Below are 15,471 nucleotides of genomic sequence, written 5' to 3'. Positions count from 1 at the left end.
TCCACCACTGTTTTAGAACGTGTACCATGTTTTCAAACGAATGCTTCACCCAATCAAGTTGTCTCTCGTTGTTCAGGAGCCGACTTGGATGAGAAAGTTACCGACGCCGTGGGTAAGGCCGGGCGCGGGTCAGTGTCCTTCAGCAAGGCTTGGACGCCCTGCCCGAAGCGTAACGTAGCGAGAGGTCACATGCGCTGCACGTTGGGGAGCCCTTGTGCCTGACTTCAACTCGGGGAAACCTTTTCCCAAACAATAACTGCAACTAAATTGAGATATGTTCACAGAAATACGATATTGTGATGATATTGAAATTTCAGAGTACAGTTAAAAGTTAACAGAATAGCATCATGTTCCTTGTGGTTGTTGAATACTTTTGGTTTTAAAACGTTGCCCTTAGAACGTGGTGCTGAGCCTCGCCGGTCTGCTTGGGCCCGGTCGCGTTTCTCACGTATCTGAAGAGTGAGCTGTGTTTTCCAGTGAGGTTAACTACAGCTTGCTTTTGTGTTTTGAGTCTTTTGTGGTCAACTGTTTTTTCCTCAGCACTCCTGTTTTGCTATTTTTTCTAGCCTCCACAGATACTGATATTAACTTTCTAAAAAGCCTCCTTATACCAAGGTCGATGCTAAACTAGAGCACAGCGCCCCCAGGTGGCACTGGGGTGAGGGAGATGGAGGGAGAGGGCTCTGCCCTCACGCACTCGCGCTGCAGCAGCGTCCCGAGTTACCTTGGAGTCCGTGGGTCACACAGCTCGGGATTATTTTCACACCTTTAGAATCGTTACCATCAACCTAATAGGTACAGAAAAATAATTCATGGCAATGTGCTGCTTTGAATGAGAGTTTTTAAAACTCTCCGTCACTGCCCTGGCTGCTGTGGCTCAGTGGTTGAGGATCGCCTGGTGTTCCCAGAGGTCGCCAGCTCTGTTTCCGTCAGAGGCACACGCCCGGGTTGCAGGCTCGATCTCCAGGAGGGGGTGTGCAGGAGGCAGCTGATCGATGTTTCTCTCCCCGTCTCCCTTCCTCTCTCTCTCAAATCAATAAAAACATATTTAAAAACAAACCAGAAAGCGTCTCTGTCACCAGAACAGTTCTGTTGATCACCGTGGGCAGGGTCCCACTACTGCAGGAATGATTTCTTGAGCAGAGGCTCCTGAGGCCTTTCTTTTGAAGTGGTATTTTTTTGGCTCATGTATATGTGCCTCATGCCTAATGAAACAAAACCCAAACCTGACAAGTATGCGTGTGCACATTAACCATGGTAGCTAGAGAGTGTTTCATTTTATGAGGTGGATTCCAAGTATTCAGGTCTTGTTAAATTGGTCTACACAAATCATTGCAATTTTTAAATCAGAATATTTAACAATTAACTTTAAACTTATATGTAGTAGAGTTATTGACTTTTCATAACAAATTTGATTTACTGGGTTTTCTTGTTGAATGTATGCCAATCATTTATTCTTTTAATAGAATATAAATGTTGAGAGTGCAATTTTAAAATTACCAGCATGTGTTAATGAAACGAAACTGCCGTGTGCGGGTGTGTTGGGGGGGGTTGGCCTTGCTTGGTGCTGCTGTCGAAGTGGTTTGCTCAGAGTTACAGGGCAGTCAGGATGACCAAATGCTGCCTGTGTGTACTGTATACACCTGCATCCGATGCTCGTGTCCTTCATTCTGTTTTATCCTTCCTGAAAGCCCTGTGTCTCTGGGCTTAACACGCAGAGACAGACACAGACTCTCGGTGAATCTTCCTTCATTAGCCCGTAGGAGTCGTCACAGCTCCTCCCGCTGGCTGTGCACTAATCCGAGCTCCCTCCCGCCTGGGTTGACCATGCTTGTGGCCTCTGCACAGTGCTTGCTCCTGGCCCAGCAGGTCTAAGCTTCCTTAATACATTCACCAAAGACATTCCAGAGTAGAGCCTTAATCTACTTACAATATGAAATCATATTGTTAGGTCAAGGTGATGTCAGTCTGTTTTGTTAGCCTTACTTTTGCCTGGAGAAATTTTGATTTGTGTGCACTTTGACATTTATATTTAACAGTTTAAACAAACTAACATCTTTTGCACTCAATTTTTTGTGTTAGAAAATCTTTTAAAAATAAGTTGTGATGTACGCTGAAATTACCTGTTCTTGACATGTAACAGGTGGTTTTCAAGTAAGAGTGCATGGTACACTTTAAGTGCGATGGTTGTGTCACGGTGATAGGATTCGTTCTCTGCTGAGTCGCCTGTTGAGCTACCGCATATGCTTTTCCCTGTTACTCTCCTACTTTCCTGCCTTCCTTTGTGAGCGTCATTTGGTACCAAACCAACCTTATTATATATGATCATTTTAGAAAAGACCTGGCAGGCAATGGCCATTTCCCCTTTTTTCACAGAAGTGTATTGCAGCATTTTAATGTATCGATAATATACCCTTTATCTCGATAAAGCTCAATTACAAATAATTGAGTCAGACTATAGCTCTGATGGAATCATAGGGCAACTGATTTTCAACAAATAAGCAAAAAATACACCACAGACAAAGGCAAGTCTCTTCAGTAAGTGGTGTGGCTGCTGTGAAGGATGCTGCAGTGAACCTAGGGGTACATATAACTTTACAATAAGTGTTTTCAGAATCCTCAGGTAGATTCCCAGAAGAGGGGTGCTGGGTTGTGTGGCAGGCCTGTTCTTAACTCTGAGGAACCTCCGTGCTGTTTTCCACCGTGGCTGCGCCAGCTTGCGTTCCCCCTGCGGTGTGCGAGGGTCCCCATTGCTCCCGCCCTCGCCGCACTCACTCCCTGTCTTACTGGGAGCGGCCGAGCCTACAGGAGTGAGGTGGCGTCTCCCTGGCTTGATCTCGTCTCCTGATAACTAGGGGTGTTGAGCATCTTCTCTCCTCTCTGTGGACCATCTGTAGGTTTTCCTTGGAAAAGTATCTCTTTAGGTCCCCTGCCCACTTCTAAATTGGACTTTATTGTTGCTGAGCTGGACGAGTTCTTTATATAGTTTGGACATTAGCCCCTATCAGAGCTTATCGTTTGCAAATGTCTCCTCCCATTGGGTTGGTTGCCTTCTTGTTTTGTTGATGTTTTTGCCTGTCTGTTTCTTGTGTCTTTGCTGTGCAGGTGCTTTTTAGCTTGAAGTAACCCCACTCATTTCCTTTTACTTCCCTTGCCATTGGGGTCAAGTTTCCAAAAACCTCTCAGACCAAGGCCCATGAGTTTAGTGCCTGTGTTTTTCTATGTTCTGTATTGTTCCAGGTCTTATGTGTAAGTCTGTAGTCCATCTTGTGGGTCTTGAGGGTATCACGCTAAGTGAAACAAGTCAGGTAGAATAGGCAAGCATCCCGTGATTTCACTCATATGGGGTATTTTTAAAACAGCAACAAATGAACAAACAAAACAAGGTAATAAATACAGACCACAGAACGGTGGTTGCCAGAGGGGAAGGGGGGTGCCAAGAGCGTAAAGGGGGTCGAAGACATGACGATGGAAGGAGCCTGGGCTTCAGGGATGAGCACATGATAGAGCATACAGATGTCTTACTGTGAAGTTATACATCTGGAATTTATATAATGTTATTAACCAATGTTACCCCAATAAATTAAAAAAATTTATAGAAAACATTTTAAATTTCCACAGTAGATAGTGGACAGTTAGCACTGAATATTGGCCGTATGCATCCAGGCTGAGAGTGAGCCTGTGTAGAGACAAGAAGACTAAATTATCGAAACACTCGTGTTTTGCTGTTAGTATTTTTGAAGCAATCGAACCTTAGACTATATAATATGTGGCATATTTTAAATTTAAACTTAATTAAAAACCAACTGTGAATAAATGTGTTTGTTACAATGTAATATCCAGACTTTCATGGGCCTGTCTCGTACTTGTCAACTTGTGTTAAGAAGAAATCCTGTTGAGTATTTACATGGTTGTCGTATGGGTTCTTGAGGGCAAGTTTAGGTCCCGTGGATATAAAATATGATCAGGTTCTGAATCCTCAGCTGTCGGAGACCAAGTTCGCTGTAGAGACATGTAAAGCCATGTGGGTACTTGTTAAGTCACCCCACAGGCTCACCTTCCGTGTTTCATACCCAGGCATCAGTAATTGCCCTTGTTCCTTTTTTTATTTTTACTTCTATAAAAACCGTCCTCTGTCACTAAGGGCTGCACCCTTCTCTCTGGAGGTTGGGCTTTGAACATTTAATCAGGTAGCCAGGGCGTGGTTTGTGGAATGTTCTAGCTGCTTGGCCAGGCCGTGTCTGGTAGAGCAGCTGCTGGCTGGCGCCCCTCCCGAGCTGCGCGCTGCGTGTGCTGTGGGTGAGACTGTTGGCCGTCGGCTGCCTCACAGCGCAGTTGCGAGGGCGCTCCGGCCATAGGACTGCGCCTGTCCGACATTGTGTGCTGCTCACACGTGTGTTCTCCCTGCGTGTCCCAGGGGCCGGGCCCAGCCTCCGGCGCGGTGCCACTGAACTCGATGACCGTGGACGCGGTGTGCGAGCGGCTGAAGCAGGTCGAAGGGCTGGAGCAGAGCTTGCTGCCGCAGTACTGCGCCACCATCAAGAAGGTGAGGCGCCTGCGCCTGCTGGCCGGGCCGCGGGCCGAGAGGCCCTGTGCAGCCAGCCGGGGCTCTCTGGGGACGCGGGGTTCTGAACGGAAGCACCGTCTTACTGTTGGTGTCCTCGCTGCCAGTCACCCCTTAGTTTGTGGATGGAAACGAGGCTGACAGCTGTTTGCAGCGTCACTGTAAAATGACCTGAAGTGAGCAAGAGGCCTGGCGAAGGGTGCAGAGCTCTGAGGGGCTTCACAGCTCCATCAGCAGCAACTGCTGTTTCCAACACGCAGCATAGAGCACTTGCGGGCCTTTGACGCTGCATTTCCTTTCACTGAATCGTTACTTGTGACTTAACAGTTGCCAGAGTCAGCCACAGCCACCTTTGCCTCACTGTCCCCACATTCTCATTCCACGTCCTGCAGGACTTCGGATCAGGTCCCGTTTGACATGATCAGCTACAGTTCTAAGCGTGGGCTGTCCATCATGTCACCACGGCCACTCACACCAGGTGGTCATTTTGAACGTCCGCAGGCTACCTGTTATTAAGGAAAATGTCATTGTTTCTTATGTGGGGGAGACTAGAATTACAGAGAACTAATGATGCGATCATTTCTGTGAGCTTAATAGATGGGAGGTAGTGGGTGGGCTTCCTTTATGTCTGAAGTTACCCACTGTAGCTGATGAACAGGTTTGACAGCCCCTCCTTCATCTAGAGCTTCGTCAGGGCCAACACACCCTCAGGCACCGTTGTCCCCTCCCAGAAGCTTGTGCTCATGTTCATATTTTACAAGACTGGAGGAGAAAATGAGCCGTTTGCTGCTGCTCCGGGCAGGGAGGAAGTGCTGGAAATGGTTGAGATGCTGGCTCCCGGTGGCCCCTGAACAGGCACTGACTTGAGCGCTCAGGCACTTGGAGATATAGCTGCTTATGCTGTTCAGGTTCAGCGTGTTTGCTGCATTGTTAAACGGGACGGTGACCTTCTTAGGCCAATCTTTTCTAGTCTCTGATGACTTTCTTATAGCTGCATATGTAAATGCACTTTTAATCCCTAGTAATTCAGAACATGTCCCACGCCTTTCCCATTGTCTGTGTCATCCAGGCAAACATCAATGGCCGTGTGCTGGCTCAGTGCAACATCGAGGAGCTGAAGAAAGAAATGAATATGAATTTTGGAGACTGGCATCTTTTTAGAAGCACAGTAAGATATTTTATATTTATAACATGGTGTGAAACAAGTGCTAGTAGGTATTGGTCTAAACTGATATATTCTGTATGTTTATAAAGCACGTAAAGATGCATTTCCCATGTCTGTCCATCCCTTGTGTGTTCCATTAGGCCTTAGCCTTGGTGTCTGTCTCTGTCAGGCCTGCATGGCCCAGGGACAGCAAGAACCCTGTTAGGTCTCGTTAGGAAGGACCCTCCACACATACTCAGTGTCCGATCACCCTTGGGATCGGATCCAGTGCCTCATTCCCCACTGTCCCCCAGGTGATGCCTGATCACCCTGCCTGCCCCCAGTAAGAGTCCCTCCCAGGGCTCAGCCAGGGTCCGGTTTCCTCTTAGCAATTTCCCTTATACTGACCACCCTGCTCCTTGCTGTAGGTCCCCCTTGTCCATGTCGCTGGGAGATGAGCCCAATTCTCCCTGGGGTCTCCGTCCCGATGATGGCCTCCTTTCACTGCACTCACTGCTGCCCAGCCCTGGCTTTCTCAACATACGCCAGGTGCATGGTTTTGTTCTTAAGATAATTTTAAACTAAAATAATAGCATAATGGTGAGATGAGAGTATAACGTTCATGTGATGTTGCCATTACTACTTTTATATTAAACGAAAGATGAGCAGATACAGTAATAGTACAAACTCAGGAGGAACTCACAGGAGGTCTGCTCTCTCCTTTCCATTATGATTTCGTCATGATGTTTTGTTCTTAATTTCTAACGCTTCTAAAATGTGACTTGTCAGTGTGGCTATAAATGGTATTTTTTCCTCTGTGAAGGTGCTGGAAATGAGAAACGCAGAAAACCAGGTGGTGCCTGAAGAGCCCCGATTACTCAGTGAGAACAGCAGCGGGCCCGTCCCCCAGGGCGAGCCTGCTCGGCGGTCTTCGCACAACGAGCTGCCCCACACCGAGCTCTCCAGCCAGACTCCCTACACGCTCAACTTCAGCTTCGAGGAGCTCAACACGCTCGGCCTCGACGAGGGTGCCCCACGGCACAGCAACCTGAGCTGGCAGGTAGCTAGTCAGGGTCACTTTTCCTGTTACTGACGGGTCAGGGCAGGGCTTAGTTTATCAGGGTCTGTCGGGGCATTGATATCGTCACTCAGAAACAACGCACTGAGTACCTGAGCACCCGAGACGGAGGGCTCCCTGTTCTCAAGGAGCTGTAAGGAGAAGCAGGTTACTTTAGGAACTGGTAAGAACTATGAAAGCACCAAACAAGGTAATGGCATCAAGTGCACGGACTGGGCTGCTTTAGTTCAGGTGTTAGCAGCGTTCAGTCTTTGACCTATTTTCCTGCTGAATTCATGAGTCACAGTTCAACTACATCTTCCTGGGAAACCTGCCACATCTCACCTCTTCGAGCACCATGACCTGGCTTTTCAGTGCACGGTACACTGCTGATGGTGTTTGCGGTCTTCTTACTATCCAATGGTATAGATGCGGCTCTCAGAAGAGGGAGGACAGGTGGTGATCAGGAGTAAAAACAAAGCTGAGAGACCATGAGAAAGCATAAGGGAAAACTAAGAAGAAAAATAAACCAGGAAAGCGGCAGGGACAGAAGAGGGAGGACCATGGGGGACACGAAACAGCTACAGAAAAACTAGTGGAAGGGGGCAGTGGTTAGGAAACGCGGTACCTGGTAGGCCCACCCTTCTAAAGGGTGGTTTGTTTAGTTGGTAGTAACAGTGTTCTTTCCCTCACTACTGTCTTTTCCTACACACCATCTACTTTATTTCGGCTGGAAGCCGTTCTTCTGTTCGGTATTGACCAAGATAAAGATTCCCTGGTTTCACAGTGTGACAGGCCCACACTTTCCCTCTGTCTCTGTCTCTCTCCTCCGGGCCCTCTCTCTGCCTCTCCACACTGGGCATCTCCTGCTAGGAGCTGGGCACTCATGGGCCTCCCATTCATGCAGCAGCTTCCAGAGTCCTAAAAGGGAAAACCTCAGAATCCGTTCACAGTCTTAAAAATTACTCAAGACCCTAAAGAGCTTTTGTTCATACAAGTTATATGTCAGTGTTTACTATTAGAAACCTTAAAAATATTTATTTATTTAAAAATAAACCTATCCTATGTTGACATTTGTATGAAAAATGACATTTTCCAAAACAAAGCACAACTGAGTGAAAATGATAGTGTGTGTTTGTGAGTCTCTTTAACGCCCCACTTAACAGAAGCAGCTTCCTCAGTTCTTTCTCTTCCATGTCCCTCCTCTTTTCCTTTCTGTGCTTTCCACTCCTCACTTATTAGCTTTTCTGAGATCAAAAGCAATTCTAATCCTAAAACTTTACACTGGAGCCCTGGCCAGTGTGGCTCAGTTGGTTGGGTGTCATCCTGTGGACCAAGAGGTCATGGCTTCCGGTCCTGGTCCCGGCACATGCCCAGGTTGCAGGTTCGATCCTTGGTCAGGGCTCGTAAGGGAGGCAACCGATCCGTGTTCCTCTCACCTTCACACCCATGTTTCTGTCTCTCTCTCCCCACCCCCTTTGCTCTCTCTCTGAAATCAGTGAAAGCATGTCCTTGGGTGAGGATTTTAAAAATAATATAAATAAATAAACAAAACTTCACATTTGAAATCAGTCTCTTACAAACATCTCCCTTCTCCGTGTACAGGGCCTGACTGCGGCCTCATGGCTTCATTTCTGCTATTAGTGTGGCTCCTGTGTTTGTCTTTTCCGTGGTTCTCCAGTCCCTGCTCTATTCCTCTTAAATCCTTCTTTTTGCATTTTAAATACATTTTCTTACTGAATTGAAACTTGACAGAATGTTATGTCTTAAAGTTGAGAAAGGTTCTTTTTAACACACATTGAAGATGTATTTTGTTTTTGAGGTATATCTTAACTCCAATCTTCTCTTTTCTAAGGGGAATTTTTACATTTTATCAATGAAGTCGACTTTTCCCTTAAATAAAATTTTAAAAATTGAAGTCATAAAAATAAGTGCTAAGATTGTTAATGCAACCTTTAATTATGCTTTTAAATACTAAACTAATTTCATTAAAATTTGTATAAAGCTTTCACTTAACAGGAGAATTACCCACAGTGCACAGCTTTTGTTAAATTGTGTGACACAGAATTCTTTTAAAAGAACTTGGTGCTGAGGACTTTAAGGTTTCTCTGTACACATCTGTTTCCTAGGCTGTTTACTGCACCTTTTTTTTCTTGTTACTTGAATTCTTAAATTACTTTTTCTCTGCCCTCCCAGTCGCAAACTCGCAGAACCCCCAGTCTTTCGAGCCTCAACTCCCAGGACTCCAGCATCGAAATCTCCAAGCTGACTGATAAGGTGCAGGCCGAGTACAGAGACGCCTATAGAGAGTACATTGCGCAGATGTCGCAGTTAGAAGGGGGCCCGGGCTCCGCCACCATCAGTGGCAGGTCCTCCCCGCACAGCACATACTACATGGGGCAGAGCTCCTCGGGGGGCTCCATTCACTCTAACCTGGAGCCAGAGAAGGCGAAGGAGGGCGAGCCAAAGCCAGACGACGGGAGGAAGCCGTTTCTAATGAAGAGGGGGGATGTCATAGACTTCTCCTCGCCCGGGGTCTCCACCAGCGATGCCTCCCCCCTGGATCCGATCACCGAGGAAGACGAGAAATCCGACCAGTCAGCCAGTAAGCTCCTCCTGGGCAGGAAGCCCTCGGAGAGGCCGAGTCTCTTCCAGACGGACCTGAAGCTCAAGGGGGGAGGCCTGCGCTACCAGAAGCTCCCCAGTGATGAGGACGAGTCTGGGACAGAGGAGTCGGACAACACGCCCCTGCTCAGGGACAGGGACCAGAAAGGTGACGGCAAAGCAGAGCGAGCGCGGTCCCCCGAGCACAGCGCCGAGCCCATCCGGACCTTCCTCAAAGCCAAGGAGTACCTGTCAGACGCCCTGCTCGACAAGAAGGACTCCTCCGACTCGGGGGTGCGGTCCAGCGAGAGCTCCCCCAACCACTCGCTCCACAACGAGGCCGCTGACGACGCCCAGCTCGAGAAGGCCAACCTCATAGAGCTCGAGGACGACGGCCACCGCGGGACTCGGGGCCTGCCGCACAGCCTGAGTGGCCTGCAGGACCCGATTGTGGCGCGGATGTCCATTTGTTCCGAAGACAAGAAGAGCCCGTCCGAGTGCAGCCTGATAGCCAGCAGCCCCGAGGAGAGCTGGCCGGCCTGCCAGAAGGCCTACAACCTCAACCGCACGCCGAGCACCGTGACCCTCAACAACAACAGCGCGCCCGCCAACAGGGCCCATCAGAGCTTCGATGAAAGGGAGGGCACCCGGGATACCGCCCAGGTCATCCTGAGGCCAGCGCCCAGTGCCAGCTCCGCCGCCCTTCAGAATGAAAACCTGAAGAGCGTGGCGCACAAGCGAAGCCAGCGTTCGAGCTACACGCGGCTCTCGAAGGACTCCTCGGAGCTCCTCGCAGTGGCCTCTCCCGATAGCACAGGCTTCGGGGAAGAGAGAGAAAGCATCCTGTAGGAAAATGCGCCAAGTGGGGTCGCACCACTGGAGCCCGCGATGGAGCTGACCGAGTTTTATGGGGAACCCACCCATGCACGCCGCCTTCTGCGTGTCCTTCCCACTGAGTAGTGGGTGGGGGGCCTGTGGTAAGGACACGGCACACCGGAGGCGGTGTTGGAGAGGCTGGTGCTCACTCGGCCTCCACCATCTGTAATTAGGACCTTCGCACTCGGTATTCTGGCCTCCATTGGCACATACTCCATAAACATTTTTGAGACAAGATCTGAATATAAAGACCAGTCAGATGTTTTATTACATACAAAGGGTTTAATTTGCCGGAGAAAAATGAACACTTCTAGACCCCTTTTGTAGAATGTGCTCATCAGAGAGGAGGGGAGGCTCAGTCTTAGATGGACCAGAAGCATTTCGCTCTCTAGGGTATGAGAGCTGACAGGTGGTGGAGTAGCCCAGACCCCAGGTAGGCTGAGAGCCAGTGCTCCACTGTGTGAATAGTCAGATTGCTTATCAAAGGGTTTCTGATTTTAAGTAGAAAATATGTGATAAAGAGGCTTTAAAAATTGATAAGAACGTGAGACAGTAGCTCCCAGTGGCTGGGCCAGGTGAGCTGCAGGGAGAGGCCTGCAGGGCAGGTCCTAACCTCCCCCCACCTGGACGCTCCTCTCTCCGGTTACACACCGGGCTTCAGGCGCCATCTGTCTGCCTGAGAACTCACCTGGTCTGCTCTGTCACTTTTAAATTGTGTGCCCTGCCTTTCTCAGTGAGTCTGGCCATGAGAGAAAAAACCGAATTTCTTTCTCAGGAGAATCGGAATAGGCTGATTACCTGTTACATTGGTAATAGGCTCTAATGAATATTTATGGGCGAGAGAGTAAGGAAATAACTACATCAGCAAGGCCAGTGATGGATCAGGAGGAAGCTAACCTTTGCCTTCCGTACAGGGCAGCTGACCAGCTTCATCTTCCTGAGGCAGCCTGTTAATTCCGGGGTCATAGAAGGGAAGCTTTTCTAAAAAGTTTAAAAACACAGCACAGCAAGGGTAGAGAAGGTGTGGCTGGCATGACTGCCCACTGTTGTCGGCGGAGCTGGAACGGCCACGTTGAAGGATTCCGTGGGCCGGGACTGAGCCCGTTGTGTGCGTTAGGATTTCTGACTACGTAGAATTAGTTCTGGCAGCATGTCCTCAGTCAGATGGGACGTTAGGTGTAAGACGTAGACGGGCGATTAACTGACTCTAGTGTTTCATTGTGGTGTGTTCACGTAGTGGGTTTTATTAATGTGCTGAGTAAATTATTAACTTGACCAGTCATTGCACTAAGTAGTTGCTCTTTGGAGTGTCATTGCCGTGATGTTTGAGTGTAATCTAACTGTCATAGAGCCTTCATTTTGCGTGACCCTGACAAGTGTTTAACCAATTAAGAAGGCAGGATGTTATCGACATTATGTATTGAAATGTTAATGTTTTAGTATTTATGGTGTTTATTAGCTTGTAATGTTTTATAATTAGTAATTACTTCAGAGGAAACACGTTCTTTTTCAGCTGAGTAGGTGCAGCTTAATGTCACGATAGATATTTATACTGTTTGTGAAGTTAATACTGTGGTGTTACGTGTACAAGAAGATTTAGAAAAAATAAAAAGTTGCATGCCATTCTGACTCATGGGTTTTTATTCACGACGGTTATGAGTCACATTTTGTGTGCTTGTTTTTTTATGTGTCTAAAGTCTGTTAGGGATGTTCAGGTTCAGGGAGCAGCCACCCGGCTGGCAGAGCTCTGAGCCGCCCCCACACCCCTGTGTGAGGGCTTGGCGCTCAGCACCCAGGGCCTGATGGAGGTTCTGTGCAGCCCCCATGCCATGGCCCAGCTCCCTGCTGTGCTTTTTGTAGCTGCAAGGAGTAGGTTGTCTGGGTCCTGGGAGATTCCATGTACATTCTGGAAAAGTTTCCTTTCTTACTGTTACAGAAATCAGACCAGGCGGGCCGCTGAGTCACACTGTCGTAATCCCACTGAATCTGCGTGTGTGCGCGTCTGTGTGCACGTGTGTGTGCATGGGTGTGTGCGCGCGTGTGTCTAGGTATAATGCATAGCTCCAGGTTCTCACATGTGCAGAACTGCTTTAACCTGGGTGAAAATGGTAGAAAAGAACCCGGCGCTCTGATCCTGCTAATCCTTCAGGTTCTGCACCATTTGGAGCTTTGCCATGTTGGATAAATCACCTCATCCTCACTGTAAGCCAGGTAGTCTGTGTCTGTAGGATGACACTGCGCCAGGCAGGTCCCCTGGAGCGAGGGGCGGGGCCTTGCAGGTGAGAGACTGGAAACGGAGGGAGCTGCTGCGCCCCTTGGCTGATCCTTTCACGGTGCTAATGTTCCAGGATCAGCTCTCCAGCCTGGGGAGATTTAAGCATCAGAACTAAGCCAACACCCTCGTTGTTGATGGGGACATTTGCTTTTGTGTTGTGTTTTACTGACACGAGGTTTTGTGTAGCGGCCGGGGTACTTTTGATTGCCCAGCCAAATAATCTCAGGACCTTATTTGCTAAAATTCTCAGCTTAAATTGAGGGCTCTAGATTATCAGCATGTTATGGTGCTGCGGTAAAATATATTTGTAATAATTTTTTTCTTGCAAATACCATTAGAAAACATGTTTTGAATGAAGTTGAGACCTTTCTTCTTCTGGCTAAAGCATTAAACTTAAGTAGTTTTGAGAGTACATAATATTGGTAATACCAGGAATTCTCAGCCTGTTAGAAGTACCCGGAGCTGAAAAATCCCTGAGCTCCTGGCTAACTGAGCAGATCCACATACCTCCCAGGGAAAGACCAGTAGGGGGCGCTGTTCCCCTCCTTGGTGGGTAAGGGTGTGGAGGGAATGTGCCCATAACAGGGAAAGTGCAATCAAATTAACTGGGCAAAGGGCTCTGGATTCCCACCTGCCCTTCCAGATGCAGGCTGGCGCTTGGCAGGAGGGAAGAGACGTCTCCGGCGGGGAGACATTTCGCTTGGGGGGCTGACGGGTGGGCTAAATGAAATGATTGCATTTTAATCTCCAGGTTGTGGTGCCCCCTCCTCCTCCCTACCTCCGAATTGTAAGCATAGACCAGCATCGTGCAAACGAAAACCAGAAAGAAATTCCTCTGGAACAGCGAGCCCGCCCTGGATGGACTGACTCCTAGTGGCTCGTCACTTCCAAAAGGTTGAGAATCCTTGGTCGAGGCAGGTTAACTAGAGGGAGAATTTAAAATCTGTTGTAATTTTAAACCCTCTTGTGCCTAGGGGGAACATGCCGCCCCCGCGATAGAGCGAGCTTCAGAGAACCCCGTTTAAAGGAAGGTACGTGGGAAATCAGTTTTTGGAGTCACATTTTAAGCCAGTTGTTGAAAACATTTCTCACCATTTTAAGAAAGAGTTTAGTAGGAGTCGTCTAGAATAACTGCTAGAAACCCACACTTGTCACCCGCCTGGCCAAAGCTGTTTGGGTGGCAGTACTAGGGAAGCCCAGCCTTGGTGATCACAGGCCCTGCGGCCTCGAGGGGCTTCGGAGCAAGGGTGTCCCGTGCTCTGCACTTGGAGCAGAGCACTTTCTGATGTGGACTTGGGGATGGCAGGATGAGCTCCATCCCCAGTTCCCAGTCCCCGTGAGGCAGGAAGAGAGTAAAGAATTGATAGGAACAAAGGGTTAGCCGAAAATAAGAACAGTTATTTGCAGACAATTAGAACGACTCTTTAAAAGTCAAAAAAAATGTCAGTGACTTGACCTAAATGGAGTGTAGACCAACCAAAATGGGCATAAACGTGAATTACATAATATTGTAAAGCGAAGGCCGCGGGACTTTTAAAGCACATGGAATATTCTGAACCTGCCCGCGGAGTGTGACCAGCAGTCACTTGTTTATCCATCATGAGCTGAAGTCCTCAGTTTCCTGAGGCCAGGTGTGCTTTATAGCCCTGTGTGCACTAGCGCTCTATTAGCAGCCCCCCTTTTTAAATCCTCACCTGAGGATATGTTTTTATTGATTGGAGAGAGACGACGAGAGAGAGAAACATCAATCAGCTGCCCCCCTGCACGCCCGCTACCGGGGACCGAACCTGCCACCTAGATGTGGGCCCTGACCCGGGATCGAACCGCCCCCTCTCGGGGTGAAGGACGGGGCTCCCACCAGCGAAGCCACCCGGCCAGGGCCATTAGGAGCCCTTTCTTAGTTTTTCCAGGATTTTAACAAAACACAAAATAATATACCAAGCTGATTAGAACTTGAATAAATGAAATTTTACTTTTAAAAAGAATATGGAACTAGAAGCTGTTTGAAGTAGTTAAGACCACCTTGCTTACCCACCGTCAGGTTCTAATTGTAACATGTTCTATGCTTTTCCACCTCGTTTTCTTTCAAGGCAGCGAGGGCCGTAGATCTTAGTTCCGCCCCGGGCCGCGCCTCCTGGCGGCCGGGCGCCTCCTTCCTCGCGGGCGCGGGGCTGAAGAGGAGACTCCGCCGGCCACCCTGCTGCCCAGCCCAGAGGAGGCCGCTCACCGCCAGTTTCCCTGCCCTTAGGACCTGTCGAATTTGAATTCGTTTTAATGAAATGTTCCTTTCATCAAATTTTAGGTAAAAGCCCAAATGTAGAGCAAAGAGCGTGTAAGTAAACTTGTAACCTGACATTTCCTATCCTGTGGCATCTTCTCAGTCGCACGTGTAATAAAAAGTTATTTTTGGAATTCTAGTTCCTGACACTTGCATTTTTAAGCTGTGCTTCTGTGAGCTCATAGGCTGCGTGTTGTTACACTTAATGCAGATTAAACTATTTTTATTTCTAAAGAAACTGTTTTCTTTTTGAGTTTTCTTTGTCTTTGACCTGGGTTCCTTTCACCCTTTTTGTGTCTTTGAACATCAAACATATTTGTTCCTACCTTCCCCCTAGAGTGACAATTTCCCTTAGTCGGAAAATGTCAGTTAGAATATACACCCGGCTGCAGTGACGCTGACTTAAAACCCAGAGATGGCCCCTCCTCAGGCGCTGCCACCGCCTCCCCCGCGCAGGGGGCCCCGGGCGGGCTTGTGGGGCCAGCCCACTGACCGCTCGGCTGGGGAGCCCCCCAGCCGGGGCTCTGGCCTCCAGCAGGGACAGCAGGGCCTCGGCGGAGTCGCTGAAGCACGAAAACCTCCCGGGACTGTTTCCCTAGCACGTGTGCACCCGAGATTCGGGATTCAAGTCCCCCTGTGGACGCGTGGACATGGCCCTTTCGTCCACGCCAAC

The 15,471-nt window shown here is 48.6% G+C and overlaps 1 protein-coding gene across 3 annotated transcripts in view; it reads left to right on the top strand.

Moving 5' to 3' along the window:
* KIDINS220 (kinase D interacting substrate 220) overlaps nt 1–11,868 on the top strand; it is a 66,627-nt gene extending 54,759 nt beyond the window's left edge. For all 3 annotated transcript variants that reach the window (XM_087823320.1, XM_087823319.1, XM_016199172.2), the window contains exons 26-29: nt 4,418–4,546; nt 5,634–5,732; nt 6,532–6,768; nt 8,962–11,868. In XM_087823320.1, coding sequence (XP_087679446.1) covers nt 4,418–4,546; nt 5,634–5,732; nt 6,532–6,768; nt 8,962–10,218 — 1,722 coding nt within the window. In that variant the 3' untranslated portion in view covers nt 10,219–11,868. The remainder of the gene's footprint in view (nt 1–4,417; nt 4,547–5,633; nt 5,733–6,531; nt 6,769–8,961) is intronic.
* Nucleotides 11,869–15,471: the final 3,603 nt, after the last annotated feature.

Source organism: Miniopterus natalensis, chromosome 13 (assembly GCF_054644295.1).
Source record: "Miniopterus natalensis isolate mMinNat1 chromosome 13, mMinNat1.hap1, whole genome shotgun sequence".
NCBI classification, from domain to species: Eukaryota; Metazoa; Chordata; class Mammalia; order Chiroptera; family Miniopteridae; genus Miniopterus; species Miniopterus natalensis.
Note: the sequence above shows the minus strand (reverse complement) of the source record. Positions and strands in the feature narration are given on the sequence as shown.